This window comes from Podarcis raffonei, chromosome 1 (genome assembly GCF_027172205.1).
Source record: "Podarcis raffonei isolate rPodRaf1 chromosome 1, rPodRaf1.pri, whole genome shotgun sequence".
Lineage (NCBI taxonomy): Eukaryota > Metazoa > Chordata > Lepidosauria > Squamata > Lacertidae > Podarcis > Podarcis raffonei.
Genome location: NC_070602.1, coordinates 107,613,291 through 107,626,109, shown reverse-complemented (window position 1 = coordinate 107,626,109; position 12,819 = coordinate 107,613,291). Strand labels below are relative to the sequence as shown.

The following is a 12,819-nucleotide window of genomic DNA, read 5'->3' as shown; positions in this document are numbered from 1 at the left end:
GTTTGATGTGGAGGTGTGATAGAGAAGGGGATGAGCAAAAGAAAAAGAGGGAAGCTCCAGAGAAGAGTTCCTGTTCAGGGAAAGGAGGGCTGTACAATCCCCAGTTGCTAAGGCAAAGAGCAACCATTTCAATGCCTGGGGTGAGCATTTAATGATTAAAATGAAAGTCTGAAACCCTCGTCTTCCTCTCTTATCAAAGTCGGGGTGTCTGTACAGCTAGGTTAAGAGGTGAAGATCCTTGTGTGTGGAGTAGTGGTTAAGAGCAATAGACTCGTAATCTGGGGAACTGGGTTCGCTTCCCCGCTCCTCCACCTGCAGCTGCTGGGTGACCTTGGGCTAGTCACACTTCTCTAAAGTCTCTCAGCCCCACTCACCTCACAGAGTGTTTGTTGTGGGGGAGGAAGGGAAAGGAGAATGTGAGCCGCCTTGAGACTCCTTCGGGTAGTGATAAAGTGGGATATCAAATTCAAACTCCTCCTCCTCCTCCTCCTCCTCCTCTTCTTCTTCTTCTTCTTCTTCATGATCTAGCAAAAGGAAAGTAAAAATCAACAGTAACTGCAAACATAGCTGTCAAACACTTCTAAAATGGGGACTTAATTATCCAAAATAACAAGCAATCCAGGAAGGGGCACAGGAGACCAGGGATTAAGTCAGAAAGCAATAGGCATGCCATAGGGATAATGACTACATAGCACATAGGCAGCAATTCAGAGCATAAGCTTTTCTTTACTTTTTGTTATAGCACAAGCTGCTCCTACATCTTTCTATGGCTGGAATTTCAGCCTTCCATTCTATGCACTTAACAAACCTGGATTTCCCCAGACATTTTAGCAATTTTCTCCTGGGCACTGCTTCTGATTGCAGTATTCCGGCTATGTCCGGGAAATTCCAGACATATGGCAACCCTACAATTTGCCTGATCAACAAAGCAGGATCTTTAGCTGGCTGTGCCTTTAGTCACCAGCATTTAAGTTCTCCAGCTCTGAGCCAATGGAGATCCTGAGCTGGAGAACACACCCACAGCGCTGTACATCTTGTACTTTTGCTGTTTTTGACTCCCAAGACTGTTCTGATATCTATTTGTTGTCCTCACTCACCTTTAAAAGGTTTCCCTTAGCAGAACAGCATCAGTCATCCTGATCACTCCCACTTCTTTCCTCCTCTGGCACAAGCCAGTAAAAAAGTCCAGCTTAGCAAGATATCTGGGATTGTGGTTTGCTTCTTCCTAACAAGCAAGGCAGGATTGCTAGCCAGCCTTTGAAGGAATGGGTTTCCCAAATCTAAAAACCTGACTGTACAGTCAGTCTGGAACGGGCCCCAAAATCCACATTTTTCCTCCTCCAAGGGAGCATTTTCTAAAATGCATTAACTTGAGCTTGTGAGTCAATGTATAAACAGAAAGCCAGCTGTGCTCAAAGCTCACTCCTTTATCAGTCCGTGACGGCAATGGATGACCTTGGCTGTTCCAGTGGAGCAGGGATGGCACTCTGTCTATCTTATCTTACATTAAGACCACACTCTGACGCACAAACTTAGTCCGGGAATGGCGCCAGGAGTTGGTGACCTCTTGCTCCAAGATAAGAGTGCCAGAGCAGGAACCTTTTATGATCAAAAGTATAGGAAGAAGAAAACCCTTTTATGGTTAAGAGTAAGGAGCAGGAACATCTGTGATGTCAACTTGCGTGTATAAGCTGACGTGGCTGGATTCCTAGGGAAGGGGGGAGAGGGTGCCTGGAGGATATATATACTGCATGAAATCTCTCATTTCTTTGGACTTGCTGTGAGCTGAACACACAGGTGCCTTCTGCTATCTGGAGAGCAGAATAAACTCTTTCTCTGAATCAACCTCAGTGTCATTTGACTTCCTTCCTCCCTCCCAGACCCCACCAGTCGGTAAAGTTTAATAAGGCTACACCTTAAACCAAGGTTTGTTGTTAGCTTATGAATCTCGACTTGGTAGGGATCAATCAACCCTGTATTTGTTAGAAGAAGAGCTTTAGTAGAAATGTTATAAGGAATTAAGCATAAATAAGTACTTTAGCATTAATGGAAAATAAGGTTAAAAATATGTTAAGATATTGTAATGGGAATTGGAGTTGCTCGTGCGTAAGTTGCCGCTACTCTTGGCAAGGTTGCCTGGTTAAACCTTTCCCTGGCTGCACAGCCCTGACTCCGCGGCTGTATCAGTCACTTGCAGAATCCATCAGTGGGCGTTTCCTGAACTTCTTCCAGCATAAAAGCTCTTTGACGCCAAGTCTCCGCCTAGCCTCCCTGCGCGGAAGTCTTCTGCGCAGGGTGGGTGTGGCCAGCGGAGGACCCGTGCTCTCCCCGCTGGTCTCTGGCGAAGAGTCCTGGAGCCATCTCTCCGAAGCCCTCCTCTGCTCCCTTTTCTCCCTGGTGTCACGCTGATTTCCTTCCCCAGTAGATGAGTTCCCTCTCTCCCTGCTGGGCCCTTCTCCAGCATCGCTCGGGAGCCTTGCCTCCACTCCTGGCTCCGATGGCAGTTCCCTGACAGATATTTATATGACAAAAAATAGAGAAAGATGGAAAGGATTTGCTGAAACAATTAACAGAAGTGGAATACAAAAAGGGAGGTGAGAGGAGGTCGATGAAACAAGGGAATGAAAAATAGAGTAATGAAATGGTATGATGTATGTTTTTAAACTGTTGTTGTTTTGTTTTGTTTTGTTTTGTTTTGTTTAATGTGTTAAGGTTGTGTTTTGTATTGTTTGTATATTGTATTGTATTGTTTTTTTCTTTCTGTTGTTTTTTCTTCCCGTCTTTCTTCTCTTTTTTTTCTTGTATGTTTTAAAAGTAATAAATTTTTTTTTTTTTAAAAAAAAAAGCTCATGAATCTCGACTTGGTAGGGATCAAACAACCCTGTATTTGTTAGAAGAAGAGCAGAGTGGGAACAATTGGGCAGAATGCATGCAATGCCTTAAGTCAGTTTCTTGTTTTTCCTATCATAAGAGCAATTTGCCACATTTTTGCATCAGGCATCGGCATTTTAAGGCACGTGTTTCTTAATATGTTGTTGTTTAGTCATTTAGTCATATCCGATTCTTCATGACCCCATGGACCAGAGCATGCCAGGCACTCCTGTCTTCCACTGCCTCCCACAGTTTGGTCAGACTCATGTTTGTAGCTTCACGAACACTGTCCAACCATCTTGTCCTCTGTCGTCCCCTTCTTCTTGTGCCCTCCATCTTTCCCAACATCAGGGTCTTTTCCAGGGAGTCTTCTCTTCTCATGAGGTGGCCAAAGTATTGGAGCCTCAGCTTCAGGATCTGTCCTTCCAGTGAGCACTCAGGGCTGATTTCCTTAAGAATGGATAGGTTTGATCTTCTTGCAGTCCATCGGACTCTCAAGAGTCTCCTCCAGCACCATAATTCAAAAGCATCAATTCTTCGGCAATCAGCCTTCTTTATGGTCCAGCTCTCACTTCCATACATCACTACTGGGAAAACCATGGCTTTAACTATACGGACCTTTGTCGGTTTCTTAATATACACATTATTATATGCAATTTTGACTAATGTGCATGTTTTGCAAGCAATGTTTTGCAATATAATGCATTTTTGTTATTTTGACTAAAGCATGTGTTTTTATGGAAGAAGAAAAAAGAACCCAATACATACATTTTTGGTACACAGTTTTTTTTTACTAAAGAATTTTGCTCCAAAATTTGGAGAATGCCATTTTCAAAGGTTAGCTGCATTTTGGTTGGCATATTTTTTCATGAAATGCAAGATAGGGAGATTCCAACCCCAATTTCTCCCCTATCCCTATTTATGTCAATATTCTTGGCTTATTGTTATGTGTCAACACTGGCAAAACAACCATTGGTAGTTTTGACCAACTTATTATTGCATCAGTTCTCCTCTTGTAAGAAGAGAGGAATGGTGGCTAGATGGCCATTGGGATCCCTTTCAGCTCTGCAATTCTATGAACAATCTCACACAGTTACTTTGAACATTGTTCCTTAAAATGCACAAGACTGCAAAAGAAAGGGCTCACACCGTACTTCACACATGCCGGGCAACTGTCCAGGGTCCCAAAATGTCAAAGCAGTGAAGCTGGCCTCTATTGCCACAATTCTGTACTGTCCAAAGCCATTACACATACAAGCAGAGTGGTGTTTGGCTGTGAAAGCAATGTATTACATTAAATACCATCCATGTGGATCTGTATATTTATGATTTATTGAAAGGCAACCATTGAGCCAAATTCTATTTTTTGTGTATATCTCCTTGACATATGCTTCTTTCCCACATTTAAGGTTAACTATAACTGATCTATTATTATCTGTTATTTTTTTTTAAAAAAAAAAATGAATGCTATCTGTAAATTCAGTTTACTTGTATTTCAGATGGCAACAACCTTTCAAGAGGCTCATTTTCAGGTAATTCTATCCATTGAAATCCTATTTACACCACTTCTGCTTCTATTATTTCAATGACTAGCCCAGCTTTCCTGAGCACTGATTCAAAGCTGTTTCTTACTTACTGGATCTGAATACCTTCCTCTTTTCTATAGACACTCACCAAACCCTAAACATCCTACCAGCCACGTATTAGATGATTGTCACTGTCCCTGTTCATGCAGTTTGTTGCAAAAATAAGAGCTTTATCAAGCATGCTCATCCAGCCTTCAATTTTGTGGGTCACATTTTATGAAGGCTTAGATTATCTGACATCATGTCCTACCCACCAAGTTTTTGGGACAACCAATTTTAATCTCTTTTCTACATGAATGTATCGCTTGAAAACATTGCTCTGTGAACATCACAAAAATTGCATCGACAGAGGCATGGTATCCAACCTGATACAGCTTTTTTTTTTCCATGTCAGAAAGAAGGTCCAGAGATTGTAATAGATTAGAGGCCACAAGCTACTTTTATTTCAATAACTAAATGCAAATATTCAGTTTAAATATTTCTGAACTCACCTGGTTGTGTCCCTTGTTTAAACCCTTTGCGTTGAGGTCACGTATCCATGCCTCTTAAGGGTAACTCTTGCATGGCTCAGTTGTCCCACCCTAATCCTCCCCATCCTTATTTCATTTTCCTGTCTCTTAATGGTGATGGACCCTCTTATCCCACCAGGCTTAAGTGTCCATCGTGCAAGTATTAACAGCTTTAGCCCTCAAATCTGTCACCACCATCCACGTGGCATACTATGGCCCAAATCTATCTGTCTCACTACCATGTATTGCATGTGATACCAAGGATGTATCTTACCCTTATCACACCATCTCCTTGAGTTCAATGGACTGCGGAGCTTTCCACCCACTAGAGTCGCCTTCGTTTCAGGTCACTTGTGCTAGATGTGGCTTCCTAGCCTGCTTTTTTTTTTTTAGCTTGGCCCTGCTGGCCCACCTTGGCCACTCATTCACTCGACCACAACTGCAGCATCTTTCACATGTCCCACAGCCATGTGAGAGCCGCTTCCTTGCAGCACATGATGCAGCAAAACTGGAAAGTGACAGGTTCCCCACACACACACCTTTTCTCATCATACTTGAATCTTTTCTTTATTACAAGACATTAAACAATAAAATTCATAAGCTGAAATCATCACATGGCCACTAATATATCAAAAAACAATGTCAATTAATACAGTGTGCAATTTATACTCGGAGTTTGGTGACAAAGATAGAGCATAGCCTGATGTAGATAGATAGGGTCAAATAGATCCATCTCTTTTACAGTTGATGGCTACCTTGGCTATATAATTTGCTCTAATTTTCCTAGCAGCAGTTGCAAAGAGTGCCACACGCCAGGTTACATACTTATCTGTGTCTGCGAGGAGATATAAAATCATGTCAGAGGGGTTCTGGTGAGGGGACCTTGTCATTATAGGTACTAAAAATCTTTTTCTTGCATCATTATATAGGGGACAGTGCAAGATATAATTCATAAGGTCCTCTACTTCAGGACATCCCCTAATGCAAACACGTTTGTTTTTTGGTATGCCTCTATGTCTCCCATCTCTATAAGCAGAGTTTATTGTATTTAATCGTAACTCTGTAAAAGCTTTCCGAAGCTGTGCAAAAGTCAATTCATTAAAATAAGATGCATGTTCATTGACCTCTCTAAGTTTAAAATACAATGGGGCATACTTGAATCTGAATAAAGCTGAATGGCAGGAGAGTAAGAACAGGCGAAAAGGAAGTATTCTTCACACAGAGCAAAATTAAACTACGGGATTCACTAGTACACAGTGCGAGGTTCACTAGTACACCCGCCTGGGCAGTTTTCAAAATTGGATTAACCTTATCATGGAAGAAAAAGTTATCAATGACTAGTAGCCATCTATGTAGTGAGTGATAATTTCAACATAGAATAATGGATGCAGCATTCCCCATTGGTGTAAGGAACAATTGTATTTTGCTTAGCTAACAACTCCTATGTGACCATCTAACAGTGGCAACTTCATGGTGCTTGAAGCTGTATCACTGGGAAAGCCAAAACGATCCTCAGAGTGTTTCCCAAACTTGGGTCTCCATCTGTTTTTGGACTACAACTCTCATCATCCCTAGCTAGCAGGATCAGTGGTCAGGGATGATGTGAACCATAGTCCAAAAACACTGCTCTAGAGGCATCATCAACACACACACACACACTTCTGGATTTCTTTTAAGAATGTGAAATAATGACACATATTACTAAATGTACTTAGAAGAATTTTAGGGGGGGGTTTCCCTTCTGCATGGGTCTGAAATGGATAAGGTCAAATACTGCTTAAGATTTGGTCTAGTCAACTCTGTTGAGACCAAGAGACAGTCCCTTGCTGAGCTGGTTTGCTGTATTGCTGATTCAATCCATATTTCCAAAAGAGGATTAGCAAGACTTGTCAAACATATCTGCCCTACTCATTATTTTCATGAGCGTTTCATGAGATAGGGTTTTCGTTTTGTTTTTTGTTTTTGCTGGTTTGCTTTTGCTATTTATAGGCCACCCTATAACAGAAATTATCTGAGCAGCCCTAAAAGATGAAAGCAAGAACAAGTTTAAATAATTACAATTACAGCAATAATGCAGCGAAGAAAATGTCTCCAAGTACCAGATGCAAATATGATGCAAATGATGTCAATAAATAAATAGAATGGATAAGATCAGGCTATATAGGTGACAATGTCTGTCCTGTTCACACAAATTGTAAGTGAGCTCTGCCTATTTCATGTCCAATAATAGAAGAGGGTTTCTTTTTTTAGAGAGAGACAAAAGAAAGAATATGAAAGATCATTAAGTTGCTAATTGCCTTTACAGTAGAAATGAGCCACCTGTCAAAAGACAGTTCAATTAAATCAAAACAGAACATTGGAAGTTTCTTTTCCAGTTAGAAAAAGACTGGCAAAGATATTCATCTGGGTTTCCCATTTCATTCCTGAAAGTATTAGTAGTGAGCCACATTCTCAATGGGTATCCTTTCCAGCTGAACTAGCAGTTAAGACAGCTAAATCAGCAATGCAGCCTTGCAGCCAAACATGGTTGTATTAACCTAGCGAAGCAGAAAAGACCATCTGCACCACCATGAATATTACTAAAATAGAACAGTAGCAGGGTAGGGAAGGAACCTTCTACATTTTCCATTGCAAAAATGCAAGGAAATTCGATGAATGATCTTACTTTATGGGCATGCACCGCAACTGATAAACAAAGAACTATAGTAATTGTCTGAGCTTTGATGTAATTAGCTTGCACAATTGATTTACAGACTGTTTTATAACTCAATTTCACGTGCATTACGAAAACTACACAATGACTTTAATGTACTTTGGTAATTTTCAGCTGTAGCCAGTTTGTCAAGCATACATTAGCTGTTAGGCAAAAGCTTCCTGGACAGCTCCCAAGATGCATGTCATTGGATCTATGGGTACAAATTGAAGACTGACAACTCCAATGGCTTTCTCCCATGCCGTGTTTGTCTCTTGTTAAATGCTATGGAGTGAGTGAGTGTTTGTGTAGACAGAGGAGATAGAGGAGTGCCTCTGTCTCTGACCTGCTTACTACCTCTACACGCTGTGATTATTGTTGTAAAGAACCATACGGAGCGGTGGAAAATGTTCATGGTTTAGGTAGGAATGCAGATCCAAACATGCATCAGTCTGCAGTGTAGATAGATAAAGCATCTGCACAGAAATTGACATTTGGTATCCTGGGATTCTTATTCTCACTTGGGCACAGAGAGCATGAATTTAAAGCATACTCCATGGCTAGGAACGGATGAATCAGCCACCTGTAAAATCTGCATTTATCTGCAATTTCTTCTTCTTCTTCTTCTTCTTCCTCTTCTTCTTCTTCTTCTTCCTCTTCTTCTTCTTCTAATCCCCCAGAAATTCATCTTTAAATACATGATTAAATATGTAATCTAAAATGCATTTTCCTCACCAAATATGCATTTCTAAATTTATTTGTTTCTCAAATTATGCATTGTAAAGTTTATCTTGATGAGCTGCTCAAGCTGAGAACAGTGTCAGAACATTTAGGAAGTGTGAAAGCTGGCAGATACCTTCGTTCGTTCATGATGTACAGATCAGGTCAGTTCGCATCAGAATTTGCAGTGATCCAGTCCCTCAAGCATCCCCATCCAAAGTCAACTATTCTACACACCCCACAAACACACATGACCTTTAAAGCTTGAGAGGGCAAAGTGCTTATGAGATTGGCTGCTACCTGGTAGGGTCCCTTGCTCGATGTAGAGCCAAAGAGCAAAAGGACTCAGGTAGCAACTCTGCTTGTCACACGGACTGGAAGATGTGGTCCAGAGTTTCATGCAGAGAACATTTCCAACCCTACCTAGTGAGGCTGGGACTTTCTGCATGCAGTTGCTCTCGAACTGAGTCATGACTCATCTGGGTAGTGTATGGCAAGGAAATACAATTGTTCTTCCCCATCGTTCATTCAGTGAACGTGTGATGAGTTGTACGAAAACTCTTTATTTATTGCACATACAGGGCTTCTATGGACTAGAGTAGTTGTACCTCATTTAAGTATTTCATTTCATTTTCTTTAATTATTTTTTTATTTTCAGTTTTTTTCATATATCATTTACATTCAAATAAAATCATTTTTGTACATATAAAGGATTCCCTTAATCCTTAGACCTCCAACTGCCCCATCATGGTTTCCATTGCAAGTCTTTTCCTACTGCATCTTATAATATTTATCTAAATTTTGTTTATATCCCATTTTAACCATAAATTTCATACATTACAAGTGTTATATCAGTCCTCCTAACATTTTTAAATGTTGACAGTGCTCTTTAAGGTAGTCTGCAAACTTTTCCCATTCTTTATTCAATATCTTGCCTTCTTGGTTCCTGATTCTCCCGGTCAATTTTACCATTTCAGCATAGTCCATCATCTTGATTATTTATTAAGTATTTTATTTCAATTCAATTCAGAAAGAACACAGATTTTGCCATTCTGTTGTAGAAATTTAAAAAGCAGTTCCTAAACTGGATGTTACCCTCACAGATAGCCAAAAGTAGAAGAAGCTAGCCTCTAGTGAAGAGCTAGGTCTTGATTGAATACAAACATATGTAGGGTCAGGCTGCAAAGTGGTGTACAGTGACATGAACTCTTATCTAAGCTAGCATGTGATTACAAACAACCAATCAAATGATTGCAACAACTTTCCCATAGCAATCAGACCCCATAGTCATCATTCCAAAGCAATCAGGTGTTTGTTATGCTCTTTTGACTAGACTACACCAACTTTTTGCCTCTGTTGACCTCACTCCCCACCCCAAAGCCCAACAACAGGGCAGTGGTGGGCAGAAGAAGAAGAGGAGATGGGGAATGTGGGAATGAGTGCTGGGCGACAGTTGTCTTCTTCCGAGGTGCTTTCTCACAGTGAAGGGGCAATGTCCATCCACGTTGGGGGGCAGCCCTCTCAAACATTTTATTGGGAGGGCAAAGGGACCTGTGCCCCTAGGAGTTGGAGCCCTTGCTGGAGTACAAGAAAAGGCTGGTTGAGGAGCAAAGTAGCTATGAGCATGTATAGAAGTCGCGTATAGAATTGCACTGTAGGTATTCAGCCACGACACAGACCCACATTACTTGTTTAAGGACATGACCAGCAACTTAATCTAGCAATCACACACCTCTGTCTTTGTTTGTTTGTTTTTTCTGGGATGCCTCACTTTATTACACTGCACTGCAAAGGCCATTGGTCCTGTATTAAGTCTTTTCTTTGTAGTGGATATTCTTTTGTTCAACTACAAAGTGTCAGCATATGAAAGAACAAACATTCCCTTGTCCCATCAGAACGTGGGCGCCATCTCACCCTCAGGATTATGGGTGCCTGCTGCCGTAATATGGGCTCCTCCAAAAATGGACACAACATGGTGCATTGTGCGTGTGATATCACATACACTATGTGCAGGCGTGTGCATGTCATGTTGCATGTCCGCGTTGCAGCGGCTCCTTTTCCTTCTTCTCTCCGCAGCCAGCAAGGCACCCTTTTCCGCAGGGAGGGGCTTGGACTAGAAGGCAGAGAGATTCTGCCTCCACATTTGAGCCCCCACCCCCCAGAAGAGGGTACCTAGCTGGCTGGCTGCATTGCTTCTCTCTCGGAGGCAACGCCACACAGGCTGGCTGGCTGCCTCTCTCCAGCTTCACTCGTTGACTTTGTGGGAGCCCAGCCCCCACAATTACATTATTTTGGGTGCCCTAGCACCCATGGCCACCAGGAGTTGGCTCCTAAACATTAGAAAATTTATTTTGGTGACTGGTGGTGACAGAGCCGAGGGCTTGCTGATCAGAAGGTTGGCGGTTCAAATCCCCGCAACGGAGTGAGATCCCGTTGCTTGGTCCCAGCTTCTGCCAAACTAGCAGTTTGAAGGCACAAAATGCAAGTAGATAAATAGGTACCACTCTGGCGGGAAGGTAAACGGCGTTTCGGTGTGCTGCTCTGGTTTGCCAGACATAGCAAACACACCATTGGATTTCAGCAACTGATTGTTTTATACATACATATATATATATATATACAAAATCTGGCACTTCCCCTTTTCTACTTAGGCAAAATTTTGGGATTCAAGATACCCGGGCTGAGCCTCTTATCATACCGCAAGCAGTCTCTGCCACAGGAAGATCCCGATGCTGTGATTGTTGACTCAGCAAAACGCAGCAATGACTCCATGGCGATGAAGCACTTCAAGTCCCCGACAAAAGAAAGCTGCAGCCCTTCGGAAGCAGACGACACCAAGGCGCTCATCCAGCCAAGCACATGTTCGCCTCCGGTGAATATATCAGGACCCCTTGACCATTCATCTCCAAAACGGCAGTGGGATCGACTATACCCAGATATGCTACATTCCAGTACAGGACTGACCCATGCCCAGTCAAAGGAAAGTATTTGCAATATAAGGAGAGCATCTTCAATACACAACATAGAGGGGTTTAACATCCATCCCAAGAATGTGTTTCGGGACCGGCATGCGAGTGAAGGTATGATTTCTTCTTCTTTTAAATCAACACCTGTAAATTGTGACAGTTAAATGGGGTGGTTTACATTGTTACTCAGCTTATTAGGGTCTATTATGGCTTATCCACACTTAGTTTTCAGTCAGACACCAGCCTTTTAAGACTTTGTGTCTGAGCTTTGGAGTTGTGTGCATGTTTTGCCCTGAGTGTCCTCCACAAAAACGCACCCTTTAAAGCTGAATAGGAACAAAATGCTAATTGAAGTTTTCCATGGATTGAGGTCTACTCCAATGGAGCTTTAAAGAGTTGGTTTTCATGGGGCACTCGGACACAGAGCTTTAAATCGTGGAGCGTGCCTGGAAAAAGCAGAGGAAAGCCAATTGTGGATAAACTACCACTGTATGTTAGAGTCTGACTCCTTGGATCTTTCGCTCTCCTGTTGGTTTGGTGAATAATGTTTCCTAAAAATTGGCTACTCTTCAGCTTAAAACAATAATAATTTCCTTGCAGCAGCATGGGGAAATCATGCTAAAACTGACAGCAAAATCAAAATAAGCAGAAGAAATAAAGAACAGAATAAAACAGCAATTCTTTTTTTATATAAATAATTTTTATTCATTTTAAAACATATTAATAGTCATACATACCACAAAATTTCACATCTTATACAATCTTTTTGGACTTCCATCAACACCTCTGATGATCCCCCATTTTTATCGTTTCTTCTGCATTTCTTAAATTCATATTGCCTTTAATTATCTTAACTAATGCCTCCCTTTTGTCCAATTATGCAATAATTCAAATTATTCACCTCACGAAACTTCTTGCAAACCTACAAATGTAATCTGGTCATCACAATTACTTTGCAAATAGTCCGTAAATTTACACCAATCTTCTGTGAATCTCTGGTCTTCACAACAGTTCTACCATGGATTTAAAATGTGTGCAAACAAAGAAACAAACTAAAGGCTAGCTAGCTAGCTAGCTTGTAATAATAAAATGGTTTCTTCCTGGTACTGAAAGTCCATCAGAGTCAGTCAGGGCTGGCCCAGGATGGATTGCATCTAAGGCCAAGTGATTTTGGCACCTGAGGCAGTAGATCCCACGATATACTCTCCCTGGACATAGCTCAGTTGGTCAGAGCGTGGTGCTGATAATGCCAAGGTTGCAGGTTTGATCCCCAGATGGGACAGCTGCATATTCCTGCATTGCAGGGGGTTGGACTAGATGATCCTCAGGGTCCCTTCCAACTCTACAATTCTAGGATTCCATGAATTGTACCTGAAAACGAAAAGGGAGGCAGCACAGCTGCTTAAGCACTACAAATGTTATGTTGTGAACTGCCTTACAGGTATGGGGCAGGATACAAGTTTAATTAATTAATT

At 41.6% G+C, this 12,819-nt stretch overlaps 1 protein-coding gene across 10 annotated transcripts in view; it reads left to right on the top strand.

The window, feature by feature from the left end:
• KCNH7 (potassium voltage-gated channel subfamily H member 7) overlaps positions 1-12,819 on the top strand; it is a 253,924-nt gene that overhangs the window by 164,545 nt on the left and 76,560 nt on the right. For 6 of the 10 annotated variants that reach the window (XM_053408409.1, XM_053408384.1, XM_053408390.1 and 3 more), the window contains exons 4-5: positions 4,371-4,403; positions 11,030-11,458. In XM_053408409.1, coding sequence (XP_053264384.1) covers positions 4,371-4,403; positions 11,030-11,458 — 462 coding nt within the window. The remainder of the gene's footprint in view (positions 1-4,370; positions 4,404-11,029; positions 11,459-12,819) is intronic. The other 4 variants (XM_053408426.1, XM_053408431.1, XM_053408419.1 and 1 more) reach the window with 1 other exon arrangement.